Source organism: Centroberyx affinis, unplaced genomic scaffold, assembly GCF_046629955.1.
Source record: "Centroberyx affinis isolate AG114_WGS23_722 - 3 ecotype Tasmania unplaced genomic scaffold, CSIRO-AGI_Caff_v1 ptg000490l_1, whole genome shotgun sequence".
NCBI lineage: Eukaryota > Metazoa > Chordata > Actinopteri > Beryciformes > Berycidae > Centroberyx > Centroberyx affinis.
In genome coordinates, this window is record NW_027279144.1 from 245,415 (window position 1) to 258,761 (window position 13,347).

General features: G+C 43.9%; 1 protein-coding gene across 1 annotated transcript in view; it reads right to left on the reverse strand.

Moving 5' to 3' along the window:
- LOC139642537 (hyccin 2-like) overlaps window positions 1-13,347 on the reverse strand; it is a 50,221-nt gene that overhangs the window by 11,825 nt on the left and 25,049 nt on the right. The window contains exons 5-8 of the mRNA XM_071517410.1: window positions 11,859-12,038; window positions 8,728-8,808; window positions 2,599-2,714; window positions 860-955 (exon numbers count right to left, since the gene is read on the reverse strand). Of these exons, the coding sequence (XP_071373511.1) occupies window positions 860-955; window positions 2,599-2,714; window positions 8,728-8,808; window positions 11,859-12,038 (473 nt within the window). The remainder of the gene's footprint in view (window positions 1-859; window positions 956-2,598; window positions 2,715-8,727; window positions 8,809-11,858; window positions 12,039-13,347) is intronic.

A 13,347-nucleotide genomic window follows, 5' to 3' on the forward strand; every position in this document is an offset into this window, starting at 1 on the left:
TGGATCAGGCCAGTATGAACAAAATGCACAAAAGGCAGTTTAGGAGGAAACAAAGACAAGGGTTCGGAGAGGTTTTACTGTTTTAATCACAAGTTCCTACTAAACACAGGTAGATGAGCCTGAAGAGGAGAACAACAAAAGGGAACATTAGTCACTTCCTGAATAACATAAACAAAGAGGAAACACAGCAAACAATGAGCAAGGGGGGGCACAAATGTAAATAGTATATACTCATAAAAAGGTCAGACGGCGGGGTGTTGGGAGTCTACAGAGACCGCGAGGCTAGATTGAAAGAGTGAGCATCGTTCTCGCGCTCTGCGGTCTTCACAGCCACAGTGTGCCGTCTGTCTAGACATAACTCGCTTCAGGCGCTGTCTGTCTGCTTGGTCACAGTAGGGAAGTCTTCATATCCTGAGTTGTCTGCACACTGGGGGTGGTACAATCACCGCGCTGCAGCTCCAACACCGAGCCTCATATTATGAATTCCACATTGATCCTTTCTGCTACCTCCGGGGCATCTGGGTATTTCCACGACAGACAGACTTGGACAGGTATCCAACAGTGAGAATTTCATTTAGCCAACCATAGGGCATTTTTCACTAACAACAGAGCTATAATGGATTGTACTTATCAAATCCTCCTGCCAAGAGGACATTTAGTATTGAGGTCAGTAAATGGCTACAGGGTAGAGGTGATGATTTAAACTGAGACTGGGGATAGCAAGTAATGAAGGTGGAAGAGGAGAGGGTGGACACTAATTGGCTACAGATAGCATAAAGGGGTGAAAACAGTAAAAAAAAAAAAATGAAGATGACAAATAAATGAAGACATGTGCACTCTACACATGTGTTCTCCTCACCGTGAGCTCATTCTGCAGACTGACTGATAGGAGGAAAGAGGCATGTAGACCACAGCGGAGTTGTAGCAGAGCATGAGGAAACACAGCACTTCGAACCTGGAAACACAACGATGAACAACAGTACACACAGTCAGAGACACAGACAAAGAGATACAGACTCTAATTAGAGTATAAGTAATGTAGTATCAAAACACCAAGAATGTATATTTGTATGATGTATAAACTCTACAGAACAGACATAAAATTTAATCTTGTTCAATTTCAATTAGACCTCAGCTTGTCCATTTTTGTCAACATATCAAATCATCAGATTATTTGACAGCTTGAGCACAAACACTGTAGACACTTGTCTAGAATTGCTCAAGCAATTTATTAACTCTATGAACTGTTAAATAGCTTGCTAAGCAAACTGCTTGCCTAGGCAGCTTTGTTCATTGTGAGCTATACGCTCTGCTGTATATATGCTCTGCCTGACATGCCGCAATAATCACCTTTAAATTCTCACGGCTCACCATGTCACCGCTATACAATTAAGCCAAAAATGCAGGATGAGCACAAGTGTTTCTAAACTGCTGCTATTTAAAGCCTGTTGTGAGGTCGACTGTGTGTGTATGTGAGACTATAGATTGACGCCTGAAAATCAGACAATTGGAGCGAATGTCTCAAAAATGCTGCAATTTGAAGGTATACTTTGTGCATGTGTGTTTTGGAGTGTCTTAGTGTGTTAGTTTGTGTGTGTCTGTGTTGATGGAGAACAGCCAGGAGCAGGACCTGGAGAGTAAAGGCCATAATTGACTCTGTGCGCAGAGGAGGTAAATGGCCCGGCTGTATATCACCAGTCAGAGTGGGCGAGCACCTCTCAGGGGCGTTGGGCTTTCTTCTCATAAACACTATCTCGGGCCCAGCCACACAAATGGATTTCCAGATAAGCTATGAGGCCTGGCCCCGCTGAAATCCATTGAGTATATTTATGACCCCCTGTGTCCATCATAGCCGAGGGCCACACCGCTCTGGAAAAGGCCCAGGATGGAGAGCGTTATCCGCGCCGCAGAGCTAGTTCCCGCGCTGATCGTTTCTTCTCACACTGCTGATGCGTGTGTGTACATGCGTGCGTACGGGTGCGTTTGCAAGCGCACCTACAGAGCACAACCCCGCTCATTTCAGCGCTGCGAAAAACCATTTTCTGGCTCAGGGGCAAGATTCCAGCAAGCTTCATTATTATGCTAAGATTATCATTCATCCACAGCAGCAGAGATAATGTGAGAGCCAAAAAAGCTTTCAGGCCTGCCGACTCTGGGCACAGGAGGCTGAATGAGAGTGAGGGTTGTGCTCTGATCATCTTAAAAGGTCCTTTCCATCTAACAAGGAAGGAAGAGATGCAAGGGAAATAATAAAACTGATTTGTCTTAAGAGAAAAAACAGTAGAGAGAGACAAAAGGATGACATCCACGGGGCAAAAGCGAGATTCAGTCTGGTGATGCCACATGTATTTACTGAACCAGGACGGCCTGCAGCGCTGCCATTTCTCGGTATTCTGAAAGCAACAGTTCAGCCTGTAGCCAATCATTCATTCAGTAAGTCAGATGGAGCAGAATGTCCCTAAACGGCTGCAATTGAATGTCTTTTGTGAGGTCTATTCTGTGTGTGTGTCAAAGTCTCAAAGTGTACAATTGGAGCAAATGTGTCAAAATACTCAACACAGCTCCGTTTCTAAGGCACTGGGTGAGACAGTGTGGTACCTGTTCTGTGCAGTGAAGGTCTCTCTCTGAGGGTGGAGGCCGCTGTACACCACTCTGATCAGGTCATGTTGACAGAGAGCCCCCTCTGTCAACGCCATGGACCCCAGGCTGGAAGGCTACACACACACAGTCAGAAAAACAGACACACACAGTCATTGGTGTGCACACAGATGCACACGTACAAAGAACCACCAACATACGACAAAGGTACACACACACACACACACACACACACACACACACACACACACACACACACACACACACACACACACACACACACACACACACACACACACACACACACACACACACACACACACACACACACACACACACACACACACACACACACACACAGAAACTGACACAAAATATTTTAATATTTATTAACTTGAATATTTGTTCATCCTCATCTATTCTTCCCCCGTACAACAGAATCTAGATGAAAGGGTCATTAAGACTCTGGTCCCTGTTGTCACTCCGTACTAGGACCAGTGAGTCTGTTCTACAGAGCAGGACGAAGGGAGATTACTGATCATAGGCCTGCAGTACAGAGGCTGGACGTGGAATAAAAACACTGACTTTTACATATCTGGCTGTTTCCGCTGCCAAAAGACTGTAAAATGGCAATAATTTATAACTTTATGATGCTTACAACAGGCATAAAGAAGAAGAAGTTGCTCTGCCCCACAAGTGGCACAGTGCCTTTTCTGTAATTGTTGAGTGACAAATTGGGGGCTTCGCTCACTTGGAGAATTGCTATGATTAGTAGTCACATTTCATTACAATGGGATCATATTATTACTGTTGTAAAAGGGCATCAAGGACCTTTGCCAAACTCTCCATCGACTGGATGGCTGTTACTGGCAACAACATGCTTCCTTCTGTTGGCCCTATTCATTTGTCTAGTCAAATTTGGGAGAGTCACCCTCTTTGATTGTACGCACAGCTGCAAAAATATTATCGACCGCAATTTTCCCTCTGTCTTCTTATAGCTTTAACGTTCTTCACAGGTCCCTCTTACCTAGCCAGTTCATATTTTGGTCTGTGTCTCTCTGGAAGAGGGCTTAATGCTGTCAATTACAATTACAATTTCCCATTTGGCAGAAGCTTTTATCCAAAGCGACGCACACATGAGATTTTAATACAACACAAGCAAGGTTCTAGTCAGTTCAGTAGTTCTGGTCCAACAGGACTACTATGAGGCAGTGCTACAAGGCAATGCATAGAGTGCATAGAGGCAGATAAAGAGTTTTTTTTTGGTTACACAGTCCATCAGGTGAGAAGGTGTTCACTAAAGAGCTGGGTCTTTACCCTTTTCTTGAAGATTGAGAGGGACTCTGTGGATCGAATGGAGTTTGGTAACTCGTTCCACCACCGAGGAACCACAGAAAAGTCTGGCTAGAGACTTAGGGCCTTGTTGTGGTGGCAGCACCTGGCGCTGTTCCTTGGCAGAGCGTAGTGGGCGGGAGGGAGCGTAGATCTGAGGAAGTTCAGGTAGGTCAGAGCTGTTTTGGTTGCTGCTTTGTCGGCGAGCATCAAGGACTTGAACTTGATGCGGGCAGCAACTGGGAGCCAGTGGAGAGCCACATGCTCCTTAAAGGTTAGTTGGTCATCAATCATGACACCCAAGTTTCTGGCAGACTTTGTGGGAATGAGCTGAGCTGATTCGAGCTGGATACTGATCTGTCTGGGCTGACTGGCTGGGATGACAAGGAGCTCAGTCTTTGACAGGTTAAGCTGAAGATGGCGTTCCTTCATCCATGCCGAGATATCGGCGAGGCATCCCGATATCTGTGCAGAGACTGTGGGGTTGTCTGGCGGGAACGATAGGAGGAGCTGGGTATCGTCAGCATATGAATGGTATGAGAAGCCATGTGAGCGGATGACTGCACCAAGTGAGGTGGTGAAAAGAGAAGGGGTCCAAGCACTGACTCTTGAGGTACCTCTGTGGACAAGCAGTGGGATTTAGACACGTCCCCTCTCCAAGACACTCTAAAGGATCTCCCCGAGAGGTAGGACTCAAACCAGCGGAGAGCAGATCCTGAGAAGCCAGTGTGGAGAGGAGGATTTGGTGGTTAACCGTGTCAAAGGCAGCCGATAGGTCAAGCAACATTAGAACAGACGACTGACCAGCAGCTCTAGCTGATCGCAGTGTTTCCACTACAGACAAGAGACTGCAGTCTCGGTAGAGTGTCCGCGTTTGAAGCCAGACTGGTTAGGATCATACGGGTATTTCGAACGGGCTTGGATCGGGAGGATCAATGCGGCCCGTGGGCGCGGTGGAGAGGACAGCGGCGGAGAGAGGAGACGGGACGCGCTGGAACGGAGATCAGTATGGATGTATGGACTATTATTCTGTATATTAACAGTTGTCTTAAATTTGACCGGCACAGAATCGGATATATAAGACTGATCTGGTCACCGGTCATGGCCGATCAGCTGAAAAACGGCTGATTCCGGTCACTGGCCGATCGATCGGTGCATCTCTAGCATAATCCATCTCCTTGGTTCAATGAGCACACTCGGGCCCTCAAGAGACAATGCAGAAAAGCTGAATGTATATGGAAGGCTAATAGGTTACAAGTTTCCCTTGACATCCTAAGAAGTCACATGGTCAACTATCAGACTGCTGTTAAAGAGGCAAGATCAGCCTATTTCTCCAGTTTGATTTCCAGCAATTCCCGTAACTCCAAACTTTTATTTAAGGTTATTGATTCTGCTGTCAGTGGTTCCTCCACCTCTAATACTGAACTCTGAACTGAATTTCTGACTTATTTTGTTAAAAAGGTGGAGAATATTAGGACTCAATTGTGCAACCCATGTTAAAGAAACCTAATCTTGACTCGCTCACTCTGAGCAATTACCGACCTATTTCTAAAATGTATTTTTTATCGAAATTATTGCCTCTCAACTGATTGATTATATGAATGTTAACAGCATTTTTGATAACTATCAGTCTGGTTTTAGAGCTCTACACAGTACTGAGACGGCCCTAGTCAAGGTGACAAATGACTTATTCCTTGCTGCAGATAAAGGTGAAAGCTCCATTCTGGTCCTGCTAGACCTGAGTGTGGCCTTTGATACAGTAGACCACTCTATCCTTCTACAGCGTCTTGAAACTTGGGTTGGTCTAAAAGGGTCTGCTCTCAACTTATTATGCTCCTATCTGTCTAATAGAACCTTTTCTGTTGTTACTGGAAATTCCTCATCTTCTGTTTCCCAGTTCACTCATGGAGTTCCTCAAGGGTCAATCTTGGGGCCGTTATTGTTCTCCATTTATATGCTGCCCTTGGGTCAGGTCATAAATAAGCACAATGTACAGCACCATTGTTATGCTGACGACAACCAGTTATATGTCCCGTTACAACCCACTAATCATAGCAGCCTAACCCAACTTACCGCCTGCCTTTCAATTGCTGGACTTCTCAACTTAATGATGACAAAACGGAAATTATCTTGTTTGCCACACCCAAGTCTTTCAGTCAGATAGCCTGCAATCTTGGAGCCCTATCACATAACATTAAGCCAACTGCAAGAAATTTGGATGTTTTATTTGATTCTGGTCTTAGTTTTGATGACCAAGTTAAGAAGGTTGTTCAATCATGTTTCTTTCAACTTATATTTCAAAAATTAGATCCTTCTTATCCCTTGAGGATTTACACAAGGTTGTCCATGCCTTTACTTTTTCTCATTTAGATTTCTGTAATGCCCTCTACACAGGTATTACTCAGGCTTCCCTCTTTCGCCTTCAATTGGTTCAAAATACTGCTGCTGGGATTATTACTGGTTCAAGAAAACAAGATCGTATAACTCCAATTCTGGCCTCCCTGCATCGGCCCCTGATTATATCAAAGATCTACTAACCCCTTATGTGCCTGGGCGCCCTCTTAGATCGGCTGATAGCGGCTTTCTGGTTGTTCCCCGAGCCCGGCTGATGACTAAGGGTTATCTGGCTTTTGCAATCCAGGCTTTCTTAAAACATTCTTTTTTAAGAAAGTTTTTATTTCTGTGTGAATTATTTTTTTGTATTATTATTTCATTTTACTCACTTATATTGTATTATTGTTTTACTGTATTTTATCCTTTTGTGAAGCACTTTGTAACATTGTTAAGAAAAGTGCTATATAAATAAAGTTTATTATTATTATTATTGCTGCTGTCTTTGGTAAGAGGTATTGTTATCCTGTCTTGTGTCACTCCTGAGAAAATTCGTAACAACCCTGGTTTTATATGGCAATAAGCAACTGAATCTTGAATCTTTCCCTTTCTTTTGAAGGTTAAAAACCAAGAACAAGAAAGAGAGAGAGGCACAGATAGCTACAGAAAAAAAGCCCATGATTGAGAAAAATCCAGATCTATGGGCGAGTGAGGATATGCTGTGGTGATGTAAGGACACTTAGTCATTCTGACGGTGTGCAGAGCAGAGGTCTCTCCTAAATTGAATTGGTTTTCCACCGTCAGTATCTTGGATGACTCTGAGCAGAGAGGAAGGGGGGGGATTAATTCAAAATGAGAGACTGGAGTGTATGCTAATGCTGGACGCCGGGCGATAAGGCCGTGTGACGCACAGTGCCACGCCATAGCCCAGGAACCTTGCTCTGATTCACGCACACACCTGCAGACACACCTACACGCAACCACACACACACACAAGCCCAACCCCATGCTTCTTTCATTCTCTCAGCATGGAGAGAAGAGCCTCTCAAGCTTGTAATTACAGCAATAAATCGCCCTCAGCACACCCTGCACACTGTACTCTCATCAGCACTCATCTGATTCTGCAGGGCCAGGCAAACGGGCATGCATACACACACACATATATACTCTCCCACAAACACATACACTGGTACCCACAAACTCATTCATGCTGTATATACGGATATACTCCTTGCTCTGGCTAGCAAAAAAAAAAAAAAAAACACTGGCCAGCAAAGCACAATCTCTCTTTTTCCCCTAGGTGAATGGTCCTAGATCAGTGTGTCCCTTTAAACACCTTACTAATGAATTCCAGCTCAATACAACGGTCAATAGATGCCCTTATTTAGCAAATTGTGCCCTAGTTGTCTGCGGTCAACACACACAGGAGAAGCACAAACGCCGGATCAGAGAGAGAGAAACTAACAAAGATTTAGACAGAGTGAAGGATAAAGCAGAATCAGAGAGAGGAATGAACACCAGGGGTTAGAGAGTCATCTCTCTTTCAAATCAATGAATTCAACATGTACAGGTATATTTGAAAATAAGTCTTTACCACTGCCACAGTCAGAGGGAAGAAGGCAAAGAAAGAGAGGAGGCAAGAGAAGCAGGAAGAGAGAGAAAGAAAAGAGACCAAGACAGTAATATAGTAGGCCTGGGTGGTATACCGAAAATTAGCAAAATTATGAAATCTCTCACCGACCTAATTTTGTTCATGTCGCTATGTTTGGTAAAAGCTTTCCCTGAGGCTCTTGAGAAAAACTACAATATAAAGTCACATCCACTCAGTGAACATCTGCCTCATCCAGCCTATGAGCCTCATTCAAAACGCAAACAGCCTCACTATCCTACCACCCTTGACTGATGACAGTAAAAACTGAAAGAAAACCCAGCACCCAAAGAGGATTCTGTATCAGCCGTTTGGACACATTTTGGCTCCAGCAAACATGATGCAGAAAAAAGCAAAATGTAAACACTGTTGACAGCAGTCACTACCGACGGGTCACAAGCAATTTGTTTCACCACTTGAAATAAAACCACCTTATCCAAGATGATGAGTGTATGCCAAAAGAAAAAAAAGAGCCAGCTGACACAAGCTTATTCATTTTGAAAATTCTCAAGAGATGTCAAGCACATTTATTTTTAGCTTCTACTACAGCCATGATGCTAGTGGTAAATGCGATATTTATGAACCAGGGTAAAAAACGAAACGAAACAACACTTTTTTGTTTAATATATCGTTATCGAGGTAAATGTGACAATATATTGTGATATGGATTTGAGGTCTTATCGCCCGGCCCTAGCATATAGTGCAAAGAAGGGAGAAAGGCAAAAAGAGAGAAAGAAACAACAAGAATAGAGGAGAGAGGTGTAGGGAAACACAGTAAATCTAATAACAAGGATAGAGAGAATAGATAGGAGTCCCACCTCATGATATACCGATGGTTTGGACAGAGAGGGGATTGTGAAGGAGAGGAGCTTGCTGTTGCCATCTTTGTCCACGATCTCCTGCAAAACCAGACAGAGAGGAAAGGAGGGAGGAAAGGAGGGAGGGAGGGAGGGAGTGAAAGGGAGGGAGACAGAGGGAGACTCCATGTTATTTGAGGAAATGGAGGTTTGTTTTTAACAGTCTGGTGCACAATGCTCATCCATATTGTGGTTTGGAAATGTGATTCTGCTTTTCTCACTGGCATCGAATGCAGAACGCTGCCTTCATAACTTAACCCAGTTAGGCCCTTCTCTGTGGACTGGGGAAAACACTTAGTGGCATACAGTTGACAACTACTGTACAATCCAAGCTGCCTGAAGCAGTAGAGTTATGTGAGAGACCACACGGCTGGTACATGTTATTGGCTCAGACAGATTAAATGCCCCCCTCACTATCCTCGCCACTCAATTCAAATTTCACAGTGTGGTAGATAACAGGAAGATTAAAGTGTCTCTGAAAATGATCCATTTCAAAAAAGTAATGTCCGATTATCTCTAGCAGTCACAATCCAAGTCAAAATGGTGTTCATCATCAGGGCAGGGATGTAATAGCTGTACCTTTTGTATTTGGCAGGAGTCACTTGTTACTCCTACTTCACTTTGTAAACTGATTATGTGCTTACAAGTCTTGTTTGAAAATCTGCATACTGTGAAGTCAGTTGAGAGGGGCTTTAAGTGCTGAATGAGGGTTATCAGGTTATCATTGTTTCTTCAACATTTGGGCATACTAGACATTGTTAACCGATTGTAGGACATAGAAATAATTATGTATTCTCTGTGTGTATAACATCCCTCAGTTTTTCCTGGATAATTTTTGGCAGTTGCGGGAGGTTTGGGTAAATTTCGTTATGAGACCCAGGTTCACTCCTCCAGGATCAGTAGTTATATCATGAAATATGGACAAACGTGTTTTAATTGCAACTGTTTTTTTTTTTTTGGTGGGATGATCGAAGAGATCACATGATGAATTTCCATTGGATTTCCATTTTTCTAGCTATCTGGGGTCGCTGCAAGAAAATGGATGTAAAGAAAACAATCTATCCATCCACCTGTCCGAGGATCTATAATCCAGGCCTTGGAATGTGTTACCAAACAGGCTTTATCCCTTTATCTCCCATTCCCTCTGACATTCAGTGTACTGCTGGCCCAGGCCTTGTCCTACCCTTCACTGGCTAGCAGTATATCTCTGAATATCTGATGGGACTGCTGAGAGCAAGGCTGTTTATCTGAGCTCAGTAGTGAATGACCATAGCAGAGAAAGGTGTGTGTGTGTGTGTGTGTGTGTGTGTGTGTGTGTGTGTGTAGGATGGTATAGATACAGAGTGATAAATTATGCATGAATGTGCCTTCCTGTGCTGGCTTACAGGCAGCTCTTTCTACTGATATCTCTAGCTCTTAGCCTATTTCCCCAAGGGTGTTTCCTGGTGATGCAATGTATCTTGGGTCTATCCATTAACCAAGGATTTCCCTATACTGTAGATTGTCTTTCACATTAACAGGCATACTGTACCTCACTGATGTACTACCTGTATCGGGTCTGAAAGATAAGGATCAATTAACCTCGGGTATGTAGTTTTTTGTCTTTTGCCAGTCTGTTATTGTAAATAAGGCTTTGTTTACAACTGGCTTATTTGAAATGGTTAGCTAAAGGTTAGAAGGCTAAATATAAAAAACAATAACAGTATGACCAGACATGTTCCTAAGAGTAAAGCCTTGCTTCTGAAAAATACCATAGGTACCAATAATCATTCATATCTACCAATAACAAATCCAATAACTCCTATGTCTACTATGACGCAGCGCCTCAATATACGATACCAATGCACCTATAAGTGGAATGAGGCATCATAGTCCTTGAAGCCTGATCAAGGTATTTGTCATTTCAAGCTTTCAAAACTTTCTGAATTTCAGACTTGAAGAAAGCCATGTGCTATCAGACTCAGAGTTGGGGATAGAACATTAGCCTCCTTTACCGACTGATAGCCATTGATACAGAAACCACTCTAGCCAGGTCAGCTAGGCTGTGGTTGGTATTTTCAGATCACGTGAGCAGAGAATTAAGCACATATTTTAAAATGGGTTTAAGGTGATGGTGTGGAGACAGTAACCAATAGTATAGCCATTAATGTCCATAATAATGGTAATAATAACAATAATGTGATCGTTTATTGATGCCCATAAAGAAATTCTCATTTGTTTTGTTCCCCTCCACATGGAGGTCAGAGGTCGGGGTCAGTTAATGCCAAAACACATCGGCAGCGCCGCATCATATGACGCGCGTCATGTGCCACCCCTAGCACCAATAGGAAGCGTTGTGCTGCAGCGCGTCAACAGGAAGACGACCGACCACACACAGTGCGGGACAACGGGACAACGAGAAGTTGTCCCGTTGAGTTGTCTCCAGTTGAGTAAGTACCAGTAGTTATTTATATATTATAGTTATATTCTACACACACGACAGACAGCGACAGCTAGAGGTGAGGAGAGGAAAGACGTCGAGCTGCCACGGGAGCAGAGAAGAAGAGCTGCTACGGGAGCTGGGATGTACAAAACAGCTTTTTCTCTGGGAAAAAAAGCGTTTTTTCAGGGCCGCGCGCCTAGCTGCCACCGGTGTGGGGGTTGTACACAGAAAATAATAGGGGCGGCTGTTTTGACGCATGGCGGCGGTGTGTTTTGGCCTTTACACAGCAGCGTCCCTCAAGCTGCAGGGATTCATTGTTTTGCTTCACCAGGACAGATGCTTGTAGTCACAGGAGCTTGAATTCCTTTTTTCTTATTATATGTTATATATGTTATTATACTATATATTATGGTATTTCTTATGGTAATCGGTCCTTTGCGTACTTTCATGTCACAGCTCCCATTTGCAGCCAATTTACATTTGCTATTTTGCATCCTTCCTAGGTAGCATCTAGTTTAATTAAAATGGGGATGCAAAATGGCATAAGAAAACACACGCCATAATTAATGCGTTTAGGATTCTCACAGGCCAAACCTATATCTTGGTATTATTTCCACCTTCACCCCTTCTCCCAAAGCCACCACCATGCCCCTGGGGGCCTGGCACCCACCAGGTTATAGATGCCCAGGAGGAGGGCCTCGATGCAGCCGTTGCTCTGGCGGTCCCTGCTGGCCGTGATGCGCAGGTACACCCACACCAGTTCAGGCAGGAACTGCAGGGTGAAGCGTCGCAGGCGGTCTTCAGCGCTCCGGTACAGCTCAAACAGCTGGTGGCAGACGGGCTCCAGCAGCTGGATGGGTGGGGAGAGAGACAAAGACAAGAAAATGCAAATCAGTATAGGTCGAAAAATTCACTAAAATATACAATATGGAGCTCACTGGCTGGTGGATACGACAGTAGACAATAAGACAGTAGTCAATAGGCAAAACTGGTCAAAATTGGATATGAAATCAGAGATGTTTCTGTGTCACTGCTTTACTCAATTCAGTGGGCTGGACCAAAAACTGGTGTCTGTATCATCAATAGGCAAGAAAAAACCCAGCAAAACGACCATCTTGCTAAGTATTTTCATCTAGCACTGAGTCTTTAAATCTTACTTTTCTTCTAAACTGTGGTAAGTGGAGTGATCTGCCTTTTTTAAAAATAAAAAAAACACCTTTGAAACAAATGAAAGTGAAAAGAGGAATCATCTCATCCTGTTGCCAAATGTGTTGACTTGTTTGAAGCAAAATAAGATTTTTATGGCTCTGCACAAAATAGAAATACTAGTTAAGATGGAAATTTTTTGAAGTGAACATACAGTATGACCATGGTGTGTCTTCATCAACACCATAAGGCTATATCACTGGCTCCGTCGGATGAATATGAATGTGTGAGTGTGTTTGGTGATGGATGAGTCCAAACGCAAGTACAGGAGGAGGAGGAAGAGAAGGAGGTGATGGAAGAGTAGGAGGAAGAGGAGGAGGAGATGAGCTACAGCTGCCTACTCTGCCCTAACTCACTCAGCCTCCTCCTTCTTTTCCTCTCCTGATTTACTATCCTGATAAACTCCCCTTCTCTCCCATACGCCAACGTCTCCGTCTCAGCACTGGCCTACAGATTAGCCTTACTGAGTAGCTACCAGGAATGCATTGAAACAATATCTCCTGCTTTACTGCTTATATGAGGACACAGCTCTTTTAATTCTAGGCGAACATTCAGTGAGAGTGAATCTCATCTGACCCTAAAATGGTGGACTGACAGAGGGAAAGTTTTGCTGCCGTTCAACAGTGGGGGAGGCAGATATGAGGATAGGAGCGGAGAGGATAAATCACTACAATGAAGGTCTAGTCAGGTCTAGTCTCACGGCAGCCAGCCGAGGGAATGTGTTTACACTGTCCAGGGGTCAGCCAACTGAGTGCCTGAACAGCACTGCTTTGTGTGTATGTGTGTGTCGGTGTGTGTGCACTGTGGCTGACCCTGCAATGAGCAGCGTCTCATTATTGAATTTGGTAGGGCATTTGCTCCTCCATTCAATGAGCAAGACACACAAAGACACATGAGACATGCACATTTGACTCTCACACCCTCTCTCTCTCTCTCTCCCACACACACACACA